General features: G+C 39.7%; 2 protein-coding genes across 2 annotated transcripts in view; one reads left to right on the top strand and one right to left on the bottom strand.

Moving 5' to 3' along the window:
• The first annotated feature begins 140 nt into the window (after positions 1-140).
• Positions 141-22,296, top strand: fam83fa (family with sequence similarity 83 member Fa). Its single transcript, XM_039824834.1, has 5 exons — positions 141-717; positions 5,529-5,696; positions 7,332-7,453; positions 18,960-19,759; positions 20,785-22,296. Exons 1-5 carry the CDS (start codon positions 244-246, stop codon positions 20,832-20,834), a joined length of 1,614 nt encoding a protein of 537 aa, XP_039680768.1. The 5' UTR covers positions 141-243; the 3' UTR covers positions 20,835-22,296.
• A 1,119-nt stretch (positions 22,297-23,415) lies between these two features.
• The window catches only part of LOC120574493 (cytohesin-2-like), a 43,454-nt gene continuing 40,729 nt past the window's right edge, over positions 23,416-26,140 (bottom strand). The window contains exon 14 of the mRNA XM_039824833.1: positions 23,416-25,789. Coding sequence (XP_039680767.1) covers positions 25,714-25,789 — 76 coding nt within the window. The 3' untranslated portion in view covers positions 23,416-25,713. The remainder of the gene's footprint in view (positions 25,790-26,140) is intronic.

Raw genomic sequence — 26,140 nt, 5'->3', positions numbered from 1 at the left:
TAAAGTCAGTTCAACCTGTGAACAGGTGACTTTCCCATACATTTCTGTAGAACAACTTTTGTTTTTATTTTGAAAGTTCTACAACAGGAAGTTCTATAATAACGGAGTGGGCCGTGTTGACTTCCAAACAGTAGTTAGTCCCGCCTCCTGCTTCCCACCTGAGGGACTCACCTGAGCATCTGCCGTGACGTGCCGTGCCTGTCCGCACAGGTATCGCAGCATCAGAGAGCAGCGGACCCGGAGATGGCGGAGTCTCAGCTGGTGTGCATGGACGACGAGCACGTCAACGAGAAGATCCCGGAGACTAAACCGCAGTTTTACTACAGCGAGGAGCAGCGTGCGGCTCTGGAGCAGCTCCTGAAGAACGGGGACGGGGCCTTCAAGATGCGCCTCAAAGAGGACAACGTCAAGGACTTCCTCTGCGCCAGGGAGATCAAATTCATCCGGGAAACTTTTCATGAGTACGAAACGGACAGTGACTCTGAGTCTGCAGAGCATGAGAAGTCCAAGGCGTCCTCCATTGCTGACTCCGGTGTCCACTCCACCTACTGGCCCGAGATGTCGGACACCGAAGTCCCGTCTCTGGACATCGGCTGGCCCGGCAGCAGCGGCGTTTACAAGGGGGTGACCCGGGTGTCCGTGTTCTCCCATCCACCCAAAGAGTCCGGGCCGCATATCAAGGAGGTGGTGAGGAGGCTCATACAAGAGGCACACAAGGTAACTTAACTTACATTGTTATATATTATTATATTATTATTGATAGACTATGATAACTAAATAATTTTTTTAGTCTAAAAAGTTATTTTATTTCTTAAATCAAATGAAAGCAATCTACATTTTTCCACCTGTTTCTAATACAAATAGGCCAACACGTTTATGAATAATAGCCTATAGCGTCATTTAAGCAACACGATTATTGTACATCCGCTCAATCCCAGAATCTTTTGGTTAAATTATCCTCACCCCTGGTTGTGTTTTACCCCACTTTTTTGACTCTAATAATAAATGGTCAGTAATTAATGCCTTCATTTATGTGAGAATCATGAGAACAACATGAGGCAAAGGGAGCAAAATTAATTCAAACCTTCATAAACCAAACAATTGAGGCTACAGCTCACAATTATGTTTTAATCTATAATTGTCTTGATTAATCAATTAAAATATCAGAAAATGTTGAAAAATGTTCATCCCCCTTTACCAAAGTCAAAGGTGATGGCTTCACATAGCTTATTTTGTCCGACCAACAGTCAAGCCAGCAAGTATTCACATTTGAGAAGCTATAATTTAGGATTTGTTGGCATTTTTGCTTGAAACAAATGACTTGCATAACAAATCAATGATCAAAATAGTTGCTGATTAAAAGCTAAAAACCATAATTTCTGCTGCTGCTTACAGCATAATTTAGGTCAACTCTTTCTATGACGCATGCATGTAATTACATTCAGATAGAAATATATGCATCTGCAAATAATAAAGCATGCAGATTAAGTTTAAAGTTTGAAAGTTTAAAAAGAAAGTTGGATCTACTAAAATCCCAAAGGCCGAGTTTATTTGTAGACTAAGGATCGACCACCATGTTGAACCTGAAGTCTTCATGTTGCCCTAAAAAAGACAAAGTAAAATGCATATGACCATATGTAAACCGACCGTGCCGTAAAACTTATCAGTGTCTTCTTGTACTTTATGTCCCTGACCTGAATTACTTGCAAAACAGTACTTCTGAAATATTCAAAATTATCACCTCTTACAGGTGAAAGAGACCAAGCCCCAGGCTGAGATTAATCTCTTACCGCTTAGCCAAAACATGCATGTTATGGATTAGATTTATTGACTATAACCACAACATTGGTTTTGGGGAAATATAAGAAATGCTCCATTTCGTATCAGTTGTCTTTATGCTAAGCTAACCTAACCAGCCGCTGGCTGTAGTTTAAAGTGAGAGTGATATTCTCATCTTACTACATTTCAAACTATTCCTTTAACTTTTGTTTAGAGTTTTGATTGCGGTAATGCACAAAAGTTGGTTTATAATCCTTTACATCCTTAAATTTAATAAAACATTAAACTAGTTTCATGTAGATTTGCACAAGAGAAAAGATGGCTTTTTCTGTTCTCACTCGAGATGGTTTACAAGGATAACGGTGGCAGATTTAGCGTCGAAATAATTTTTTTTAAACAATGGGTCTTTGACTTCACACATGAGTAAACAAAAGCGGGCTTCTAATTTATGGCCAGTGACTGTCTATTTTACCATCTGAAATGCCACTGGTAGATTTAATCAACTGTAGCTAACTAACTAGCTAACTAAGCTAACGTTGGCTTAATGAATCCATTGTAAAGAACATCTTTCACTGACGTGAAATCTTCATTTTTCCAGCTGACTCGTTCTAATTTCTAACCGACAGCCGTGTATTTTGTCAGATAAAGAAAGACAGAGTAGGTACAGAAATATCCCCAGGCACTCTTAACCTTCCCTCCGAAACCTAAAGTATGTAGCATTATTTACACGGCTAATTAAAGATGCAGTAATAACCGACTTATGTTCGCCTATAAAACCTAATATATGCACACAGAAAATCATATTTTGCACATGCAGCATTTTCCAGTAAGACATTAAAAGGGGAAGGGTTAACAAAGCCTACAGCATCAATAAAAAAAATGCACATCAACGAGTCTTATGCAAGTTTAAACAAGCTGAGTTGTATGTGGTGCCTACTCCGGCCATGCAGCTCTAAATGTCAGCTTCACATCAGAACTTGCAGAACTTGCACCCCCCCCCCCCCCTAACGTCATGCAGCCCAGGTTTGGGTTGGTGCTTCTTTATTTTTCCCTCACCCACTCAGAGATTCCAACAGCTGCCTCTGATTGGATGACCTCCCAGGTATGCAAGTAGAGAACTCTCACCTGTGATTGGTGAGACATGCAGCACCAGAAGCTACAGTTGCAGGTAATAGGGTTTGTTCAAACTGGCACAGAAACACAGTTTCTCTTTTTGAGGTGTGGAGGATCGTAAACGTATCCGGAACAAACCGTTTGAGTGGCTGAGGGATTGGTTGGTCGGAGCTCTTTGAAAGCGGATAGCTGCAGAGCTGTTATTGGTGAATAATTGGACATACTTTGACGCCTAAGTTAATCCTCATTAATATCTGTTTACAGTAACCTACTCAGGTCCATGACAGCTTGAGTAACTGACGACATGCTGAGATTGCTCCCCTTGAGGTGAAGTACTACCGTAAATCATCTCCTGAAAGCCTGCATAAACAAAACACCCTGGAAAAGGCTACAGGAGATTATCTCAAATCAAGAGATGAAGCACAGCTGTGTAATTTATGTTACAATGAGCTGTGGGTTGCAAGTAGAAATGGTTTTCAGGCCAGGTGTAGCTCTACATGACAGATAGAGAATTAGGAAGTTTCTGGTTGAACTGCATTTAAGAGTAAGAACAGTCTTGCAGAAAATTAAGTTTTGCCAGTCAGGTGAGATAATCTTGTTTTTAATGTAGTCTTCATCTCTCTGAAACCATGTAGTGTATTTCCTTTATTTTCCAACCTTAGACTTCTACTCCGCTACATTTCAGATGCAAATATTGTACTTTTTACTCCACAACATTTGTCCGGCAATTTAAGTCATTTTTCAGATTACAATTACTGTCCAGTGAAAACCACCTATCTCCAATTTGGTGATTTTGAAGGTTGCTGATAAACTGAGGTAGGAAGTGTTTCTTTATGGGTTGAGAGCATTCTCCTACATCTTAAGTAGATTTTCTTTCAGGGATCACCAAAGTGATTACACTTGATCCTGAGGGGAACATGAATGTGAATACCAAAGTCCATGGCACTGCATGTAATAGTTGTCGGGACATTTCACTCAAGGCCACAAATGTCCATCCCACGTTGGCGCTAGTGGTAAAAAGTCAGGGGCTCCCTAAAGTCAGTAGGATTCATCCTCTGAGGACCATAAATGTCTGTACGAAATTGAATGGAAATCCATCACAAAAGTGTTGAGATATTTCAGTCTGGACCAGAGTGGTGGGCCACCAGCTAAAATAAAATACCACTTTTATTTCTGAAAGGTCTTAAAACCGATGGATTTACTTTGAAAGATGTGTAACTGTCTCCTTCCCTGGGCAAATGTTTTTCTCAATACGCATCTAATAACCAGTTAACATGACATGCGTTTGTTGACATACATGTTCTTAATTTAGACTCACGGGTGGTTTACTTTTAATAATTGATGTCAAATAAAATTTGACCGAGAGATGCTGTCACACCCTAAGGAAAACTTGTTTGGATCAACTTGTTGGATCAGGCCCAAACATGTAGAGAGCCGCAATAAGGAAACTGAAAAAAGACTCACATGATCACTCTAAATTACACACACAAGAATATAAAACCACCGTGTGGCTGAAAAACAGTCATCATGTTTGTTTAATAAATTATACAGTATTAAAGATACACTGAAAATAAGACAAAAATGGAAAGCCCATTAGTGAGTTCTGCGTGCTATAGACTGATTCCTATATAGTGGTACAGTATGTACTGTATCTTGTTTCTTGTGGCAGAAACTGCTGTTGAAATAATTAGCGATGTTAATCCTAGCCATTGCTGGACTGTATCCAAACTGTCTTGGTTAACATTTGAATCACCTGGATAAACAAGTTCCACAGAATCATCAACTGCCTCGGTAAATTATACTTCAATTTTAAATCACAACACTTATAGTAAGTTGGTGAAGTGACATTGTGTTTACAGACAGTGGGAGTGGTGAAAATGTTAACGAGTCTTAATGTTGCAGCAGTCGGGTTCTATATTGGCTGCTCTAAAAGGCAGCGGTGTGTGAATTATCAAACGCCCAGAAATCATCAAATGTGATATCAGTAAAGTGCACACACATACACGTCTTTACCAAGCCACCTCGTCGGGGATGTTTTACAGTGAAACTAAATGAGAGGAAAAAGAATCCGAGAAACACCAGAATGATATGGGCTAACAGGACAAACATCTGTAGTCTTAGTGAAGGTTATGGCGTTTCGTTGTCCTGCCGTCCAGTGGAGCAGTGGTGGAGAAGTATTCAGTTAAAAGTAGCAATCCTGAATTAAAAAATAACTCAATTAGAAAAGCCAGCAACAGTCATGCAATAAAAATGTTAAGTTGAAAGTCATTTTGAAGGCAAAATGTCCTTAAAGTAAAAGTACGGAGGCTATAATTCAGAAAGAAATGCCCCATGTGAGTGTAGCAATGGATACAATGTTAAAATTGTAATATTTTAGCCAAGTATAAAAGATAGCTAGCTAAAATGAATGTATCAACAGTTAAAATCCTAAATCGAAAAGTACAATATTTCCCTCTGAAGTGTAAAGAAGCATGGAATGGAAATACATTTCGTGCGTGCAAGTATGGCATGTGGAATATTTATATTTATTCATGTTTATATCAATATTTGTATCTGTATTTGTGACTGTCTTGTGTATCTGTAGTTTACCTTGACCTTGACTTTGCATTTGAATCAGTCCCTGCTGTGTTCCCCAGGTGGTGGCCGTAGTCATGGACCTCCTGACAGACCTGCAGATCCTCCAGGACCTACTGGATGCGTCGTCACGGCGCGGGGTGGCTGTCTACGCTCTGCTGGAGGCCAGGGGAGTGCCCCACTTCCTGGATATGTGCACTCGGCTGCAGGTTAATGCAGTGCATCTGCGGGTGAGGAGTGAGCTCAGCAAACACTGGAGAGCATGACAGAGGGCTATAGAGGGAGGGAGGATCACTAATACAATAAACAAAGAGCAAATAAAGATGGGAAGTTTTAAGGAAAACACCTCAGTGGGTCACTGCTCTTCCTCCTTCAGCAGACAACGACACTAATTATCATGGGTTAAAAAACATGTATCATATCTCACGAGATTTAGGAAATTACTGATAAGTAGAAGACAATATATATGACCTCAAGTGTGTTTGGTTCGGTGTTGTGTAAAAAAAAAAATTACTCTGGCCTGTTAAAACATGACATTATGAATTTGCCTTATCAAATACTTTTATTCTAAAATGTATTCAGGTCTTCTAAAGGGTCCATGCCTTCAAACCACATACGTCTAAAAGAATAACCCATTTTCCCACTTACCCCTCGTGGTATCATGAATATTGTTTCATGTCTATTTGCCAAGGCTTTGCTACTGATACTTCTGCCTTCACTGCAACACAATGAAGGAGGAAGGAATTTCATTTGTGGTGCTCAAAGCATTGAAAAAACTCAACACCACCCTTTTTTCCAGGAAATGTGTCCAGGATACTCTGGATAATGGCACAATTAATCTAGCAATTTTGTATTACTTCTTTAGCTAAGTATTGAATGAACAGTAAAAATCGTTAGCTGAAATCAACATGTTTACATATTACGTTGGCATATGAGTAGCGTAATGTGTGCCCAGTAGTGATTGATCAAAAGAATGAACCACATTAGAAGAAATTGAGTTTCTTAATAATATTTACATGCCACACAAGTATTACAAATGCATACCTCTCATTTTGACCAACCTATGGAAAATTAGGGTAATTACAAAAACTTTTCATAAATTTTCATAAAAAGTAAAAGAAATGAAAGTGAATTATTAATGGAGTGTATTTTTTAAAGAATACCTAGAATATAAAATTTTTGAAATAATCATGCTTTTTGCCCCACCTATGAATTTAACGGTTAAACATTATCATCCTACTTTTCTTAATTAACTGCTATTCTATGTGTTGCCGAACCGGAGAAATGACTGTTAGTGCTGTTCTAGATTCAGAGAGAACAGCCGTTTCACTGAGACTGTCATCCTATCTCCACAGGGACACAATAGCCGGCCTTATCTGCTGTATGCAGAGTTTTGTAGCTCTGGCCTAGTCTAACTGGAGCACTGGAATACCTGCTTGTAGTGGTGTCAGTTGATAAGGCAGTGAAAGGCCTTTTCAGCGCACTGGGCTCTGTTACTCTTACTTCTCACAAATGAACATTCATAGATCCTGAGAACAGATCCAAAGACTGTAACTCGATGCTTCGGCAGAGGAAAAGCTCCTCCCAGTATGTCCACTCAGTATTTACGTCTCCTTTCCTTTCTCTTCCCTAAGTAAACACATATGGCTCAAGTTTTGCCCTTTCTTAGTTGACTTAAGTTGAATATAAGTTGACTTTATGTTGCAAGGTGTGACAGCTCAGTTTGACTTGGCACATCTTCAGATCAGTCATACTTGACATGGCAGGGGATGTTTAATAGCTGGGGCTGAGTGAGTTTACTCAGGTTTTAGCCGTGTGATGCTAGGCCAGCTCAAGTGTGTAATCGAGTGGGTGTTTCTTTACAGAATCTCCGTGTGCGGATGGTGAGAGGTTCAGGGCTGGCCCTGTCATTTGGAAAGCTGCCCGGGTCTCTGTGCTCTAAATACATGCTGGTGGATGGAGAGAAAGTCATGTTTGGGTCTTACAGGTGAGCATGAATATCCAGCAATGTCTTAAACTCACCAATTCAGCCGTTCACAGCTGAGACAGGACTGTGGGGGTTTAACACCAAAACTGAACACATACTGAGTCTTTCCACTTCTTGTGCATGAGGTCTGTTTTTTTTTTTGTGTGTTTCTGGTAACTCTTTTGTGAGTAAGCGGAAAAGAAATATGAGTACTTTAGAGCTCTCTTTTTTTCATGTTATGAGCTATGAAGAAAAACCAATAAGATGGCATAAATAAATACAAAACGTAATAAAATATATCATATAGTAAGTCATAATAAAACATTTCACAGGATTTTCCTCAGCAGATAGAGAAAGTACATAGTTTCATGAACATGAAATGGTTTAGGAAAATTATTTCTACCTTTTTAAAAAGTACAATCATTATAAATATTACTTCACTCATTTTTCAAAACATTAGATATTTCTCCATTGTATTAGCTACAATTCACTTAATATAAATATTGCTTCATTTCATTGCGCAAGTTCCATTTATTTGCATGTGAAACTAAAACTCATGAGTTTCACACTCTGAGATTAGGGATGTAACGGTATGAAAATTTAACCTCACGGTTATAGTGACCAAAATGATCACAGTTTTCGGTATTATCACAGTATTTTTAAAAGTGTGTTCAATGTGTTCAGAATGCACGATAGATCTAAACAAGCTGAAATAGTTTCAAAAAGTGTAAGTGTTTATTGTATTAGAAAAATATAGGCAATAGGCTTGTAAAAACTACTGAAAACTGGCTTCAGAAACCCTGGCCCGCTGTAGGGTGTCCGGTAAGAACTTGAACCACAGAGGTCTGACTTTGAGATCCAGGAAGATTTATTTACAACTCGAACATGAAGTTAACTATGAAGTTGTGTTTGACGTTACATGTGAAGTTGGATGTGGTTCTGAAATATAAAATAATAATGCACATTAATAAGCATCTGACTTAGGGCTGCACAATTAATCGATTTTGGCTTTTGCGTGATCGAGCGATATTTAAAATGAGTCATAGAACGCTCCTTATCAAAGTTTTTGCAAAGCCACTCTAGCGCTCCATAAACCACTGTCTGATCACGTGCCTCTGTGAGCCAATCAGAGCTGTTCCCTGCCTGCACCGCGCAGCTTAGTTTCTAGATGTAGAAAGTCACAGAGGACAGAGCAACGTGAGGAAAATTCCACAACAGGTAGCAGTCGGTCATCATAAGCCAGACACAATGTTTACCAGTTTACCAGTAAACGCAACATTATGTCCTGTGGTTTTGGTTTTTTCTAGACAACAGCAATGACCATAGTGCTAGTTTGTGTCTGTTAGCTAATAGCTTTAGCAGCAGACTGTTTGACGTCCCGTTGTTGGAAATACAGTCACACTACACCGGCGTTCGCGTCAGCATTTTAGCTGTGTTTAATCCAGTTACTACTGTGGCTAACAGTAGGCTAACGTTACCTGCTGTGTAACGTGTTATTAGTGTTTATGGTAGCTAACGGTAGGCTAACGCTACCTGCTGTGTAACGTGTTATTAGTGTTTACTAGCGTGACATGCAGCGATGTTTATGTTGCCTCTAATGTGGGTTTCGGAGCATCAGAGCGCAACGCAGACATGTAAGTAGCAGTGTAATGAGCCAATGAAATCCGCGTTGCTATTTCGTCAGGTAGATACCTTACGGCAAACATGCATGTGTGGAAAGCGGTCGCACAACAGCTGAAATGGCATACTCATTCACAGTATACTTCAATAAAGGACGAATGTAGCACAATATGGATGTAAAAGCAGTTATAATTAGCCTATGTGACAATAAAATTTGTTTTGGTTAAATCAACAAATAATCGTGATAATTAATCATGATCTCAATATTGATCAAAATAATCGTGATTATCATTTTGGCCATAATCATGCAGCCCTAATCTGACTTACTATAAACATTATTTACCAAAACTAAATGTTATAGCCACCAGCATATAACAAGAAACAATACTAAGAATTACATTAATTTCTCTGTAATAATTAACATAAATGTAACATATTGCTCAGTAACACAAACTGAGAATAAGCCACATCTATTACAGCACACATATCCATAACGGAGCAAACAGTGTAATACACCTTTAATAGATAAGCACGTGGCTCAACAGCGCTAGTCTGTTTACTGGAGATTGCACCTTGCTAGCAAACTGCCCTAACACAACCTGAATATCAACACGTGGCTGCACAAGTAATATTAAACAATCTGCACATCTATCAGCTATGCAATAAGAAACAGCAATATTATCAAGGTGATATTATATCTCTCTCACTCCAAATAAATGTCACGTTGTAACATGGGATAAACCACATCGTAGCAGAAAACGTATTGAAATATAAATAAACGTAGCTTTAATGTTTACACAGATAATGAGGCAGTAAAACCCATGACAGTTTAAGAAGCTACAGAATAGTTTTAACTTACATTCTGGGCTACACACATCACTTCAACAAGTCCGAAAACGGGAAAGGAATGATGAAGAAAAAAGTCTGTTTACAGCTGCTGTTCTGTCCCCTTCTCCTGCCTGAGCACGAGTGATTGGCAGAAGATCAAAGCGATGACTCTCGTCACTGATTGGTCAATCATCTCAGGAGAGAGAGCAAGTGTTACTATCAGTCCCTCCAGAAAAACGCGATTATGCAATCGCATAATTCAATGCATAATCAGCCAAAGTCCGCATATTTATGCGGGGGCCGCATTTTTTTCAAATACGCCGCACTTTCGCCGCATAAATTGCCGATTTCCGGGCAAAATATGCGGGGCTTGCATGATTTCATAATCCCTGCATTTTCATTGCAAAAAAGTCACATATCTTAGCAGAAAGTTGAAAAATGTTGCGTTTACTTCACACAAGAGCAGCCATTGTCCCCTGTTGCCATGGGAACGTTATGAAGTGACGTAATTACGCGACATGCACATCATCGAAAAGCAGCGTGTTGGGGGAATCACTTTTTTTCTCTTTCATCAAACCACAGTTTTTGCAAGTTCCTGCAATTTCATCGCATGAAATTGCATAAATATCCCGCATATTCCATCACATTTTTTAAGAAAACATGCCGCATAATCAAGGATTTTTGCCCACAACAATCACAAAAAAACTCTAAATTTTTCTGGAAGGACTGTACTACGGCCTTTTTTACAAGGCTGATAAATGTCCTGAGTGCTGTCATCTTCTCCTCCCGCCATGTTTCCAACTTCAAGAAACACAGTCTGACTACGTTTACATGCAGCCAATAACCCGTTCAAAACCAAAATATTAGCAATAACCCGGTCGCGCACGGCCATGTAAACACAAAAACCAAATAATATAAACCCGAATATGCTCATATTCCGGTTTTTAAAAACCCGAATATGCTACCTGGGTTACCCCTTTTCTAACCCGAAATTTTGGTCATGTAAACGCGTATCGGCATATCCCCATCAAAAGGAACATTGATTTGTGTTCTCGCGATGTTCTATTCGCAAGGAATCTTGGTCTTTTGAGTAGAGGAACTTCTTGTATGTGCCAGAAAACATAGTTATAATAATAATTATATACTATAATAATATAGTTATATATATGTCAATGCAGAAAACCTGCGCCGGATATACCGGAAGTAAACAAGAAGTAGAGGTAAACAAGGCAGACGCAGCACAGCACCACACTTTTTGGGAGCCGAGGAGGAAACCAATTTCTTTATTAGTGTGGTGAAAACCATGAATATAATGTCTTTTGTTGACGGCAGAAAGTACCGAGATAGTGAGATTTATAAGAAGGTGACCGAAAAGTTATTGCGTCTTAAGGTTGTCCGTAGGCTACGTCCAGACGCTAACCGTCGCGCGCCGTACATCGGATATTGCCAATTGATTACAAATTCCATGTATACAGGAGTAACTCTCTCTGCTCACGCATAAACGGGTTATTCCGAATGTTTCAGAAACCCGAATAGTGACCTTAACCCGACCATAACCCGAAAATTGACAGCTTGTAAACGTAGTCACTGTAAACTACGCAGTGCGCCGCATGGCAACTTCAGGAGACTTGGATCAAGCTGGGAACATGCGGTTTCCACGCCGTAGTAATCCACCGTGATAATTATGATATTTTAAATGAAAACTGTAATTGTTATTGTCAACATTTTTACCGTGGTTTACCGTTACACCGGTAATCGTTAAATGTTTAGAGGCTTTACATATCAAAACAACTTTCTCTAAAAGCTTCATGCTACAATAGAAAAGCACTCAGACCAGCACACTAATAACTCCTTAATGACTTTATGAAGCATATTAAACTTGTGTATTGACTGGAATGCTTTTTACAGCACTATCTCTTTATCTACCCTTGGTTCTGCACATAAGTCTGTTTTTGTAGATCAACTTGTTGACTCTTGTGATTACTGATTGAGGCAGACGTGTAAATCCTGCTTGAGATTATTACGAGAAGGCAAAAACATCTCTGCGGGTCACCTAAGTGCTTATTTAAAATGATTAACCAGGTTCAATGAAATAATTACACCGCCTACATTAGTTAACCCTTACACCCCCTATCCAATGAATGGAGAGACAGAGGTTATCATACCTCCTAACAGTGTAGTTTAATACATATATATTTAATTATTATTGGGGATCACTATTAGTACTATAAGAAACATTAAGGATGTGTAAAGTCAATATGATGACTAAACATTTAAACTATTCTTTGTTTTATATTTTTTAACACTAAAACATTGAGTATGAAGCTCAGAAATACTATAATTTGTTTTAACCTTAACACAGCCTTAAAATCAGCATTTAAGGCATATGTATGCTCAAAAGAAACAAACAAAAACAAAAAAAGGTTGTTTGAGGTGTTGTTTGACACATTTCTTTTTTATAGCTGGTCCGAACAGCCACATTCAAAGGTAAGGTGAAAAGCCAACCATAGAGAGAAGTGAGACACAATAATCGGTCAAATATGGCAATGATGGGGAATAATTTTGGACTATCTTTCTCTGAAAGGCCATTCATGGTGTTGCACTTTGTCGTAAACTCAAAGTGACAGAAATACTTGCACACCTGGTCATTACTGCATGAAATGGGCGTGATTGTCGGCTCCTCGGTTTCAGAAAGATACGATTCGAAAATTCTCGGACGTGCACATTTCCACACTTAGACATGGTAGCTTTATTGATGATGATGGAGATTACTCAACAAGTTAAGATCATAATGGTCTCTAAAGATCAAACCCTGATTGCGAGTGCACGTTTAGCCGATTTTAAGGGCACTCTTTTAAGCAATTTGTGGTGTTTTACATACAGTATATTTACGTACATGTATGATATTTAGAAGAAAGGCAAGGCAAGGCAGCTTTATTTGTATAGCACATTTCAGCAACAGGGCAATTCAAAGTGCTTTACATAAAACATTAAAGAGCAGTTAGAAAACAATTTAAAACAATTTTAAAACATTAATAAACAAATTAAAACAAGAATAAAATTGATAGTGCAGTATAAGAATAAAAGTTACAGTGCAGTATAAGAAATTAAAGTTAATAAAATAGATTATTTAAGGAAAAGCAACATCAAAAAGATAGGTCTTTAGCTTAGATTTAAAAGAACTGAGAGTTGCAGCGGACCTGCATGTTTCTGGGAGTTTGTTCCAGATATGTGGAGCATAAAAACTGAACGCTGCTTCCCCCTGTTTAGTTCTGACTCTGGGGACAACAAGTAGACCTGTCCCAGACGACCTGAGAGGTCTGGGTGTAGTAGCAGATCAGAAATGTATTTTGGCCCTAAACCGTTTAGTGATTTATAAACCAGTAAAAGTATTTTGAAATCAATTCTTTGAGGCACTGGAAGCCAGTGTAAAGACTTCAGTACTGGAGTGATGTGATCCACTTTCCTGGTTTTAGTGAGGACTCGGGCAGCAGCGTTCTGAATCAGCTGCAGCTGTCTGATTGATTTTTTAGGGAGACCTGTAAAGACACCGTTACAGTAGTCAAGTCTACTGAAGATAAAAGCATGGACAAGTTTTTCCAGATCTTGCTGAGACATAAGTTCTCTAACCCTTGATATATTTTTAAGGTGATAATATGCTGATTTTTTAATTATGTTAATGTGGCTGTTAAAATTTAGGTCTGAGTCCATGACTACACCAAGATTTCTGGCTTTGTCTGTTGTTTTTAACATTGTCGTTTGAAGCTGAGCGCTGACTTTCAATCGTTCCTCTTTTGCTCCAAAAACAACCACCTCTGTTTTTTCTTCATTTAATTTAAGAAAGTTCTGGCACATCCAATCATTAATTTGTTCAGTGCACATATTTAATTGTTGTATTGGGCTATAGTTCCCTGGCGATAAGGTTATGTAAATTTGTGTGTCATCTGCATAACTATGGTAAGTTATTTTGTTGTTTTCCATAATCTGAGCCAGTGGAAGCATGTAGATGTTGAACAGAAGAGGCCCCAGAACTGAGCCTTGGGGAACTCCGCACGTCATATTTGTATGCTCAGATGTATAATTACCTATAGACACAAAGTAGTCCCTATTCTTTAAATAGGATTCAAACCACTTTAGTACTGAGCCAGAAAGACCAACCCAGTTTTCCAATCGGTCAAGCAATATGTCATGGTCTACTGTATCAAATGCAGCACTAAGATCAAGTAATACTAAGACTGAAATTTTGCCACTATCTTTGTTTAAGTGGATGTTATTAAAGACTTTAACTAGAGCCGTATCAGTGCTGTGGTGTGGTCGAAAACCTGACTGGAAGGCATCAAAACTGTTGTTTAGCAATAAGAAAAGGTTGAGTTGTTCAAAAACCACTTTTTCTATGATTTTACTTAAAAATGGAAGGTTTGATATTGGCCTATAGTTGCTCATTAGTGTCGTGGTCTTAGATTGTTCTTTTTAGGAGTGGCTTGATGACTGCAGTTTTCAGGGCCTGTGGAAAGATACCTGAGAGCAGAGATGTTTACAATCTGTAGAAGATCAGAAGCCAAACACTTCGAAACATTTTTGAAAACACCCGTTGGTAGAATATCAAGGCAACAGGAGGAGGTTTTCAGATGTTGTATAATGTCCTTCCAGGTTTTAGAGTTGATCGTATGAAATTGTGTCATGTTGGAATTTGTTTTATGCGTGCATACTGTGACAACACATATCCTGTACTTGATATGGAGGCACTGACTGTTTGTCTAATTTTCTGAATTTTGTCTGTGAAGAAGGAGGCAAAGTCGTTGCAAGCCTTGGTAGACAACAATTCAGATGCTACGGGTACTGGAGGGTTTGTTAATCTATCAACAGTAGCAAACAAAGCACGTGAATTATTATTGTTTCTGGCGATAATGTCAGAGAAAAAGGACCGGCTCTTGCATTTCTTAGTTCCAGATTATAAATGCGTAAGTCTCTCTTTATAGGTGTTATAATGGACCTGGAGATTAGATTTTCGCCAACCTGCGTTCAGCTTTTCGACACCTCTTTTTCTGTTCTCACACCTATAAAATTTCTCCATGGAGATCTTTTCTTACCAGAGACAGCTTTGACCTTAGTGGGAGCAATAGCATCAATAACATTCGTAATTTTACAGTTGAAATTATCTACCAGCTCAGTGACTGAGGCCCCAGTGAGGGCGGGTGTAGAGGAGAAAAGCTGAATGAATGATTCACTGGTGTTTTCAGTGATATACCGTTTTCTGATTAACTTTGTTTGAACACTTTTGGGCACAGAGATAGTGCCGTTAAAGAAAACACAGGAATGATCAGAGAGAGCAACATCAGTCACCACAACCTTGGGAATGTTCAGACCCTTGGAGATAATCAAGTCCAGAGTGTGCCCCTTATTGTGCGTGGGCTGTGTCACATGCTGAGTCAGTCCATAGCTCTCAAAAACACAACACAGTTCTTTGGTCCCTCGGTCCTGGGGGTTGTCAACATGAATGTTAAAATCACCAGCAATAATTACATGGTCAAAGTTAATACAGATTATAGACAGCAGTTCATTAAAATCGTCAAAGAAGGATGCACAGTATTTAGGTGGCCTGTAGATATTTAGAAGTAGAGCTTGAGGGGAGGATCTTAGCTGAAGAGCCACATATTCAAAAGAAGCTAAATTTCCGTAAGATATTTGCGTACATTGGAATGAGTCATTAAACAAAATGGCGACTCCACCTCCTTTCTTATTCACTCTATTCTCACTCATAAAACTAAAGTTAGGGGGGGCTGACTCAATGAGAACAGCAGCACTGTTATTATGGTCCAACCAGGTTTCAGTTAAAAACATAAAATCAAGATTGTTCTTGATAATAAAATCATTGATTAAAAATGATTTTCCCGCCAAAGATCTAACGTTTAGTAGGGCTAGTGTTAGTGTGCGTTTTCATTTTTTGGGACAGACTGTGGCTGACGAGGAATGGATGCTAAATTTGCAAAGTTTGCAGTTACGTGCTTATTCGCCATTCTTTTTCTATTACCTATCACAACATAAATTGTGGAAGAACCTAATACGCAGGGCCCAGGCTTGTCTTGGAAAGAGTCATGAGTGCTACTATGCATGCAGCCTGGACCCGGCACATATCAGTTAACGCTTGCTGCATTTTGCACACAAGTATCCTTATCAGTCTGGGGAGAAGGAGTTAGCTGCCGTCCTTGAGGGGGCAGAGGTGCCTGGCGTTTTACGATGGGAGAAGGAAGGGGGGCATACTTGGTTCCAGCATTTACCAGCTGCTTCATCTGGTCAGTGAACTCCAACATGGGGATGGGGGAAAGAGGGGAGAGCGACATATCCTTAAAGAGGTCCTCATAGCTGTCGTGGTTGTCACAGGGGCTTGAGGAGTGTTGCACGGGTGAGAAGGGGTGTTGAGATTTCTCATCTCCGGTCTTTGGTCTCCCATGGTCAAATCTTTGCTCAGGTGGGGGCTGTGGTGGCTCACTGCCGCACTTTGTTGTTGTGTCTTCCTCTTGTTTTGGTTCATCTTGTCTCGCCCTTGGCCAAGGGGGGCAGATGTGTGGCGAAAGTCAAAGTAGGCTAGAGGTGAACAGCTTTAATCCTGGCTTGTTAAGGAATAGTCCATCTGCTTTATAAAAGATGTCTGCAGCCCCAGAAAATGTTAAAATTGTCAATGAACTGCAGAGAATGGTTGGTACATGCATTTGAAAGCCAACTGTTCAGTGCCAACAATCTGCCGAATCTCTCAGCTCCTCCTCTGACTGGCGGTATAGGGCCACTGATAAACACCTTTGCGTTTAGGGAGTTGACTGCGTTCAGCAGATTCATAAAGTCACGATTCAGCACTTCAGACTCTTGCTTTACAACATCATTTGACCCTATATGCAGTATAATGTTCTTCACAGTTGGGTGTGCTGCTATGATATCCTGGATTCTTTGGGCCAAATCAGACACCATGTCTTTGGGAAAACAGAGTATTTTGGTGTTTTTACTGCTTTTTATATCTTTCACAGCAGAGTCACCCACAATCAGAGTTTGGGGCCCAGTCGTTAGCTTTCCCTGTAGCTTTTTACTTTTAGAATTGCTCTCAGTCCTTACCCTGCTGTGTGACGATGAGACGTAATCCAGGTTATGTCCAGTGTCCTGCAGCAGAGGAGCAAATCTGTTCTTCACCTGCACACTCAGTTGTTGGGGAGGCATTTTGTTGCTGATTTTCCCTTTTGCAGTTGTCCACGGCTGTGTCCTACTAAGTATAGGGGTTGAAGAGGCACTCTGCCTGGGTGGTAATGCAGGCCAGCCGGTCATATCACAAATCTCAGGGCGGCTGCTCTGCCCGTTAGTCGTCCTCCCTTTTCCCAGGAAAATGATTTACTCTTAGGTTTTGCACCAAAAGAGTTCCAGGGAGGACTGCCACTTGTTGATTTATTATCCGTTCCACAGCCCTCTTGTTTCTTTGTGGTCTTGCTGGTGCTAGTTAGCCGTGTGTTAGCATGCTTTTGTCCATTGTTTTGGGTCACTGGTAAAGTGGTGTCATTTCCACATGATCCGTTCACTTCCAGGTTTACTTCTAACCGGTAAATTTTGGTTTCCAGAACTGCAATCTTCTGCAGGAGCTTGTAGTAGTCCTCTATGGAGAAGGGTGGCATCTTGCTGCTAATTAGCTTTAGCTACAGTCACTGTAGGACAGGCTTGAGCTATTGGTAGGCCTCGGTCACGCAGAAAAATTTTCAAATATGACAATAGCCTACTATGTCTACAAAAAATGTATAGTCCAGTGATTTATAAGTATCCAAGAGCCGCTGCTCATAGTTTCTCTCAGAGGAAAAGCAAGATTATCAGCAGAAATATGCAAGCAGAAGCAGGAGCAAGCAGTAGAGCGTCTGCACTGTAAGAAGCAGGAGATTTTTTTTAAAGGGCAACTTTTATATAGCATTTTCAGGATTAAACTTTCATTTTGTTTGTATCCAACATTATAACATTGTAGCTATGACAGAAAACACAGAAAAGCATATGCCCCCTTTTAAATATATTTTAAAAAATAACTACAAATATATTGTTTGTTTTATTTTATAGAATATAACACTATAGACCATTAGAAGGTGGTCATTGCACAACTGTATAAGTAATCTTGTTGTTGCTAAGCTGTTGTTGCTAAACTGAACAAAATCTCTGTATTTGAATCATACTGAAATGCTCATGACTGAAGAGCCCATCCTCACATGAGACTGACAAATACCTGACCCAGACTTCCTGCAAAAATAAGCCGATTTAAATGTTTTGGATCCAACAAAAAGAGTTAAGCTGCTGTATACAGTAGCCTGTGTCTGAATACAGATGACACATCTTTCCATGTAATGTGTCTTATATCAGCCAGCTCTGGTAAACCACGTTATTGACCACACGGCTGATGAAGCAAATCAGGAACGAATGATTCGCACCAAGTGAAATAAGCAGTCATGATTTGACTCATGCGTGATTCCTAATTTTGAGTGCATGTTTGCATCAAGACAGTTGGGTCTGTGGGACTTTTAGGTCCGATTTTTAAAGCTTTTAAAAACAGGAACAAACCACAGCTGCTTTTTAGGGCTGCCACATACTGAAATGACTCTTCATTAAGAGTGCTGTGGTCACAAATGATGGTTGCAGCAGCTGCACGTAGTTTATTTTGCCCACTGGGTTTAATGTAAAAGTGTAAAATGAAGTAGTTGGTAATAGGAATCTAGTGCATTTACTTTTTCTCTCCGGGTCTGCATTCAAAAGCTAGATAGTTACGTTTTCATTTCACTTGCTTATTCACTTACTCACAAATTATAACACATTATATGTTGTTATTTTAATCTGTATGTGGAGTGTAAAAATTACAATTCACCGTTTCAGGTGGTGCCATGTACCAGACTACTTCTTGGCAAGACAAGCAACTTATTGGTGTTTCTGTTGGTTGCCTGGTTAAGAAATAGTCTGGCATATCAATGTCGATCTTCTCATCTAACTCTGGACAAGAAAGAAAATAAGCATTTTTCTCCCGAAATGTAGAACTATTTCTTCACCTTTTGACCTCTCTTTTCTCCTCCAGCTTTACCTGGAGTTCCTCTCGGATGGACAGGAACACGATCACCGTGATGTCGGGACAAATCGTGGACTCCTTCGACAACGACTTCAGGGAGTTGTACGCCGTGTCTGAACAGGTGGACCTCTACAGGGAGTTCAACATCACCAAGCCGCCTATTGCAACGCCCATCAGGAAACCAAAGGTGGAGAAAATCCAGCCTCTACCCGTCTCCATGTCTCGCTTTCAAGTATCTGTCGGGGACTCCAGACAGGTCGACCTAAAGGTGCCTGCACATAAATACCACAATCCTAAGTACTCTTTAGTTTTTGGGAACAGTACGGGCCTCACAGGTTCTCTACAAGATCTGTCGACCCCGAGCGACTCGCTCATCGGCGGGCTGAACTTGAGGAACGGCCTGCAGAACCGCATCCTCCATGGCGGCATGAACAGCAGTGACCACGTGGACCGAGTCCCCCCACAGAGTCCCGGTTCTCCTGCAGACGAGGAGGATGAGGATGGAAAGGAAGGCTTGAAGAAGAACCAGGTCTTTGGAGCGAAGAAACAACGGAGCTCCTTCAGGCACTTCCTGAAAGGCAGGGGAGCCAATCAGAGCACAGAGACAATAGAGGAAGGCGTGGTCACTCCTCAGGGCCCCTCCCCCACCTGTAAGGTGTCAGAGACCAATGGCGTCGCAGGAAATGAGCTAGAGGACTCGTTTGAGATCATTGAGAAACCCGGTACACTGAAATTCAAAACCAAGAAGCCCTCAAAGATCCTTCAGAGAAGTATGTCCCTGCAGACCATCAACACTGGAGACGAAGACGGTACGTCCTCACATAGTCTATCATTGTATTGTCTGTTTGTTTCACCCGAATCAGGGTGAATGATTACCTTTATTATTTTATCTTACATTTTCTTATTATTTCCTTGATTCATTGATTCATTATTTGGTCTCTAAAATGTCAGAAACATTTTCTAAAGCCAAATGTCTTAAGATAAAGAAAACTCTATCAAAATGCATGTATTTAATCTAAAATGAATGTTGTAACATAAAAAGTCATGAAAGAACCTAACTACATAAAATTTGGTGTAAAAATAGAAAGCATTTAGCAGTTGAATAATCATGCGAAGTCTCTAAAGTTTCTCATTTTAATATCAAGGTTCAAGGCTTAAATTATTCAGACTTAAAAATAAGGTTTAACAATTAGCCAACTCAAGGTCCTTTTGGGCTCTAAGCTGTCTCCATCTTTCAAATACATCTCCAATATTTACCCAGACAGGTTTGCTGGTCATGCAACTGTTAGAAACATGCTGTTTTTTTTGTCGGGTAGAATCTGTCTCTGTTGATCGTGTCTGTTGTTTGCTGCTTTCATGGCTGTACTAACCTTACAGCTGTAGCGTGCTGGGTTTAAGTTTTTACAGATATATCTGGCATCCCGGCCTGGCTGACAAACTGGGCAGTTGTTAACAACACACAGGCCAAAACAAACAAATCAGCTAGCCCTACTACAGCCCTAATTGTGATTTTATTTTCTTCTCTTTACTATTGAGAGTTGTTATTATTACCTCCTCCAAAGACGTCTGTTGGTTGGTTTGTTTGTCTGTCAGCAGGATTACAGAAAAACTGCTGGCCCTATTTTCATGAAACTTGGATACATGACTAATTTTTCACCTTAATTTAACATTGCCAGATAGGACATTTGGGCTGCATTAATGTGGTGTCAGAAGAATTGGAAAAATGTGTTCACGCTTCATTAAAATTGTGAGAAACGGAATGCCTTGGCGGAGGTCTGCGCTCTCTGAGTGCCTTTCTAGTTTTATAATTAATGTCCTTTTTTCCCCCCAACAGGATCAAAAAGCCACCGCCGGCATCAAAAGAAGAACTGCATCCAGTCCTGAGATCAGAAACAAGAGGACAGTCTGTCATTAGGGTTATAAAGAGCAGCGGAGGATCTTGTGGCTGAGTCACAGGATAACCTCACTGTAACCGGGTGACATTACTGTCTCTGGCCTTCAGGTTAAAGTCCTTATGGGAGTGACCACCAATGAGATGTTGTAGTTTAACTAAGCATGTGAGTAAAAAACTTCAAGTGCTGATGGAGGGAGATTTCATCGCCATTGTTTTAGTTTTTCTATGGGCTTTTTTAAATTAAATTATTCAACAGTGTTTTTATATTTTATGCTTGAACCTAAACTCCATCAGAGCAGCCCAGGCTGTGACCAAGGTAGCTTGGGGGCATTGCATCACACCTGGTTGCTATGGAGACAGGAGAAGTTGTGCTTGTTGTCCCTGAGTGTCGCCTTACAGACAGGACCCTTGGTAACCGAATAAGTGTTCATCGGAGAGTGTTGTACATGCTGTGAATAATGTACACAGCGCTGAGGTGTGCGGTGTTGACACAGTCCAGCTTTGTTTCTGCACGCTGTGTGAGGACTCTGTATGTTTACACTTTGGGTTTGTTCAGGTGAAACTGGCAAAGATAAGATTGGGAATTCTTGAGAACCACTTTAGAGGCAAATAATCCTAATTTTGTAGCAGAAATTGAATAAAAGAGATGAAAACATCAGATAAAAAACTGGTTTGTGTGAAATGTCAAGTAAAATTCCAACTTTCCCAACAAGTCAAAAAGGCTATTGTATAAAAAAAAAAAAATGTCATTCATTTTTGAGATGTGAAGCGGAGCCAAAGAGCAAAATTACATTCAGGTACATTACCATTGGAAACATGTTTACTAGTCTCCCTGAAGAGAAAAGACTGTAATTAAGACTGAAGACGAAATCCAGTTAATGTTTTAGCAAAATGTCCTTTAGTCCTGATGAATTCTTCTGGTTAGATAATTTATTTGTTGAGCCTGGGATTTAACATTAACCCATGAACATTAGTTTGTCCCTTTAGTACAGGCAGCCTTTAGTATCAAAAGTTTAAAAAAATCTGCAAAACATATTTGTGTCTTATAAGGAATCTAACAGTCTATTAAGTTCATATGAGCATACCAACATTACTAACAGGTCTAAATGAGCATTCATTAATATGGTTTAATATTACCCTGTTGTTTGACCATTTCATCCAATTCTAAGAAGTACATTTGCTGTTTTCTGCAGCAGTTCTGAAATTGTTCTCTCATCCCCAGTCAGATACTTTTTAGCAAATGCAGTGCATTAGTTCTGGAAATGTCTTTCAATATCACTTTTTAGGACTTGTAATCCGTAGCTCGTCTATGAAAAGACCGCTACGTAATGCGACTGAAATGTTATGTAGCCTCAATGGAGAATGTAAGAATCACTTTAGACTTACAGCAATGGTAAATGAAAAACTAAAATGTTTAAAAATAACCATTAATAATTTTCAAATCCCTTTTTGTCAAAGCCACAGAGAGCCACTAGAGAGGGGCTTAAGAGCAGCATGCGGCTCCAGAGCCACAGGTTGCAGACCCCTGCTTTAGTAGCTTTAAGGTTAAAAGAAATCTTCAAGAAAGAGATTTAACATATTAGGGATTAATGATTTAATAGTGTAGTTTACATGTATTTAAGAGGGTAAATTTAAAGTAAGTAACCCAAGAGCCTCTTTAACAGCTTAAAATACACATTTAACATAAGTTTTATTTATTTAACTAATTTTACGACATGTTTCTGAAGTCTGTTACAGAAAATAATATAGTCTTTTTTTGGTGTTTGTAAAACATGTTACACAGAATGTATTTTCATATGTGATCAGTTTTGACAGGACTTTTTACGAGGCAATACACTGTTCATAAAAAATCTAACGGAGATTTCGACCTCTCTGTGAGCTAATTGACTTCAAACAGAAGTAATGTCACTGTAGGATAACACACTGTATGTTTGATTATGCAACACAAAAATATTTCCTTTAAATTTATTATAATTTCTGTTTTCTGTCACCTTAATCAAATGTACAAGTCCAGTTTATTGGCGATCAGGAAGAGTTGCCACTTTAATTATTGTCTACACATTGCGTTTTAATAAGGAAAACAAAAAGTTAATTTTGCAGTAAGGTCTATGGTCAACAAAACAGAAGGGTCCTCAAAGCTTAAAATAAGCTTCAAGTCTATTTTACAGGCAACATACGATCAAACCCTCCCATGTTTGACGAATACATTGTGAAGAAATGTATTTAGTTTGTGTTTTTGGTGTGTACCTGCTCCCAGGAAACCACAACTCTATCACAGCATCACACACACAACAAACACACACACACACACACACACACACACACACACACACACACACACACACACACACACACACACTCACGACAGGAACTGCACAGGAAAAGCCTTCAGATACACATCACTTTCCCTTTCAATCTGATAACGCAGGGTTCCTCTGTAGCTTAACTTTTGACTTTAAATCACCATTTCAGTAATAACGAGATGAAGATAGTCAGTGTGTCACAGCAGACGTCAGTGTATAAACCCAAACTTCTGAATGAAACAAGAACTGATGATGTAGCGCCATCTGCTGGTTTACAATACAACACTTTATTGTACAACAAGTAGTTTGATTCTTCCATCAATATTAAGTCATTAAATTATACATATCCATACGTCATTAAAAACACTGTGATTAAAAATATGTTCAAGCTAAATACAATATACTGTACAATCTCAAAGTATTCATAAGTTAATTTTAATATTTAAGTTTTTTCTTTACCTGCTTTTTCATTTTATTTACAACACTTAATCAGAAATGAAGGTATGTACTGTAAAGTCTGACATTGAAGTCTGATGCTGATATAAAGAGAAAAATAACAATGAATTGAAAAAGTGAATTTACATGAGTTGATGAGAAAGTGAAGTTATAGAAATGTAAAAACTGGAAGAACTCCTGGTTAACGCACCCCAAATCAAGACGGGTAAGATGAGTAGGCTACTAATAAGACTCAAATTTAAAGCGCTGATTCTTGGCATTAATAAGCTGCACATTATTAATAGTAATTAATTTGTATTCAGTGTAATAAATGAATGCCAAATAAACAACTTTAAATATTCTAATTAGGGGTATGACGAGATGAGACACGAGATAGAGTTCACGAGGTCGAGATAAGATGAGATTTTAACACTTTTTACAGAAAACTTCAATGAAGAAATAAGACCTTTATTCAATCGAAAGTCACAAAATGACAAACGAGCACTGAAAGGTTCTGCCACAAACTGAAATGACTGGCTTCTCTCCTTTATAACTAACAGTTACACTGTTACTTATTCTATATGTATGGTGGAGAGATAAGGCCGTTTTACAGTCGCCGTAGCCGAGCTTGCGCGCACCAATGTGACATCAAAATGACATAGATCTTGCTTGCTCTGGTCGCGCACTCAAAAGCTCAAAAGCGGAAACAGGAAGCATGAACGAGCTCGAGAGCAACCGGATGCCAGGACTCTCAGAGTGACTGCAAGTCTCTCTTGTAAACTTAGTGGGTTAAGATGAGTTCTTTTATGGTGAATGAAAGGCTTGATCCGACTCCGACAAAGTAGGTCATCGAATCAAATCGAAGCATTGACGTCAATGCTGCTGCCAGTTTGGCAGTTGTTTACCTTTTTCTTCTTCTAGTCCGTAGAAATGGCAAAGTCGGTAGTCTTTCTTCATTAGCGCCACCTATGTTCCGGAGAACACTGCAACTAGTGTTGCAACCACCACGCGCGAGTATCAACAGTTACGGCGCTCCCATGACGTCACACTGGCGCTCGACAGCTCGGCTGCGGCGAGTATACCCCACGTTATAGTCTCTTCACTCAGAGAACTTCTGCAAAAGTAAACTCGGAGTCAACTTTGGAGAATGGCCAGGGGATTTTCTATGCTAATTTCAAGGCTGCTGCTCTGCATTTGTGTACTGATATCGCGAGACACTTTTTACCTCCACGAGAAGTCTCGTCACGTTTAATCTCGCGAGATCTGGTGGGGACGATATCTCGTCCCACCTCTAATTCTAATATGAAATGATATCAGTTAATAATTGCTATTTGTAACTTCAAAGATCCTACAGTCATGGACAGATTATGAGACAATGGGCCCCTGGATACAGACATGTACAAGGCCCCCAACCCTCCCACACAGGAACAAGACCCCCTGACTGAAAGAGACACACAATTACTATAAATGAAACCGATACTTTCCCTTTGTATTAGGTTTGTGTCTCTTTGTGTTGTTGTGGTGAGTCTTGTTTTAGTCATTATGAGTCACTTTGTGGTCTTTTTCCATCTCTTTTCAGTTTGTTTTTTTGCATCTCTTTGTGGTCATTTTGACTCTTTTTTTTCGTCGTTTTGCATCTCTTCGTGGTTGCTGTACATGTTGTTGTAGTTGTTAAGCATTTCTCTCCCACAAGAAATGGCCGGCACCCAGTAGGCCCATTCATTAATCCACCCAAGACACTAACAAGCCAACTTCTTATCACTTTTCTGAGTCTGGTACAGGGGTCACCAGAAGTAGCTAATCAGATTCCAGGGGGGCAGTGCCACCCCTCTGGGCCACGCTCCTGCAGCAGATGTTTGTCAGTAGCGTCCTGTCTCTGAAGCAGTAGTGCGTGCACATTGCAGAAGTATCGTTAAGACTTTACACTGCCGAACCACTTATAGATTTTTTGGTATAGTTTTACCCGTCAGCAAGTGTTAGTTCCCTATTTGTACATTTCTTTGAAATGCTGTGCAAGTCCGTTTTGGTTATAGTTTTGGCATAAAAACATGTATGATTCGTCCAATAAAACACGTCGTCCAGGATCCAGACTCGGATGTTGTTTCCTCTGATGTCTTGTGTTTCCTTGCTGTTAGGAAGTGTTGCTGATGACCTTCCTTTTTCGTAGAGACACCAGGTCATAAAACGGGTCTTTGGTGATGCTTGCCCTGAAAGAGAAGATTAAGATTAAGTTCGAAACAAAGTAATAGTAGTAGTTTTGCCTGTTGTTTGTCACACCAGTGACCAATTCCCCAGTACTGTAGTCATTGTCAGTGCTACCGTAGCCTCGCATTGCCAGACCTTCCTCCACAGCACTGCGGAGGAGGGTCTGGGAGAAAAACATACTCTGGTTTATTGGCATTTCTTTAAACCAATCCAATCATCTTGGGCGGCGCTAGGCACAGAGCAGAGCTACGGTGCCTCTGCAAAATAGCCTCGGGAAGGAACTTGTTTTGATATACAGTACAGGCCAAAAGTTTGGACACACCTTCTCATTAAATGCGTTTCCTTTATTTACA

Source organism: Perca fluviatilis, chromosome 15, assembly GCF_010015445.1.
Source record: "Perca fluviatilis chromosome 15, GENO_Pfluv_1.0, whole genome shotgun sequence".
Classification (NCBI taxonomy): Eukaryota; Metazoa; Chordata; class Actinopteri; order Perciformes; family Percidae; genus Perca; species Perca fluviatilis.
The sequence above is the reverse complement of the archived record's forward strand: the minus strand, read 5'-3'. Positions and strand labels throughout refer to the sequence as shown.

Excerpts from the sequence above, each read along its gene's own strand:
- fam83fa (XM_039824834.1), top strand. The coding sequence starts at position 244 with ATGGCGGAGTCTCAGCTGGTGTGCATGGACGACGAGCACGTCAACGAG. Across the intron at positions 5,697-7,331 it reads TTAATGCAGTGCATCTGCGG|AATCTCCGTGTGCGGATGGT; the intron begins GTGAGGAGTGAG and ends GTTTCTTTACAG. Across the intron at positions 7,454-18,959 it reads GTCATGTTTGGGTCTTACAG|CTTTACCTGGAGTTCCTCTC; the intron begins GTGAGCATGAAT and ends TTTCTCCTCCAG.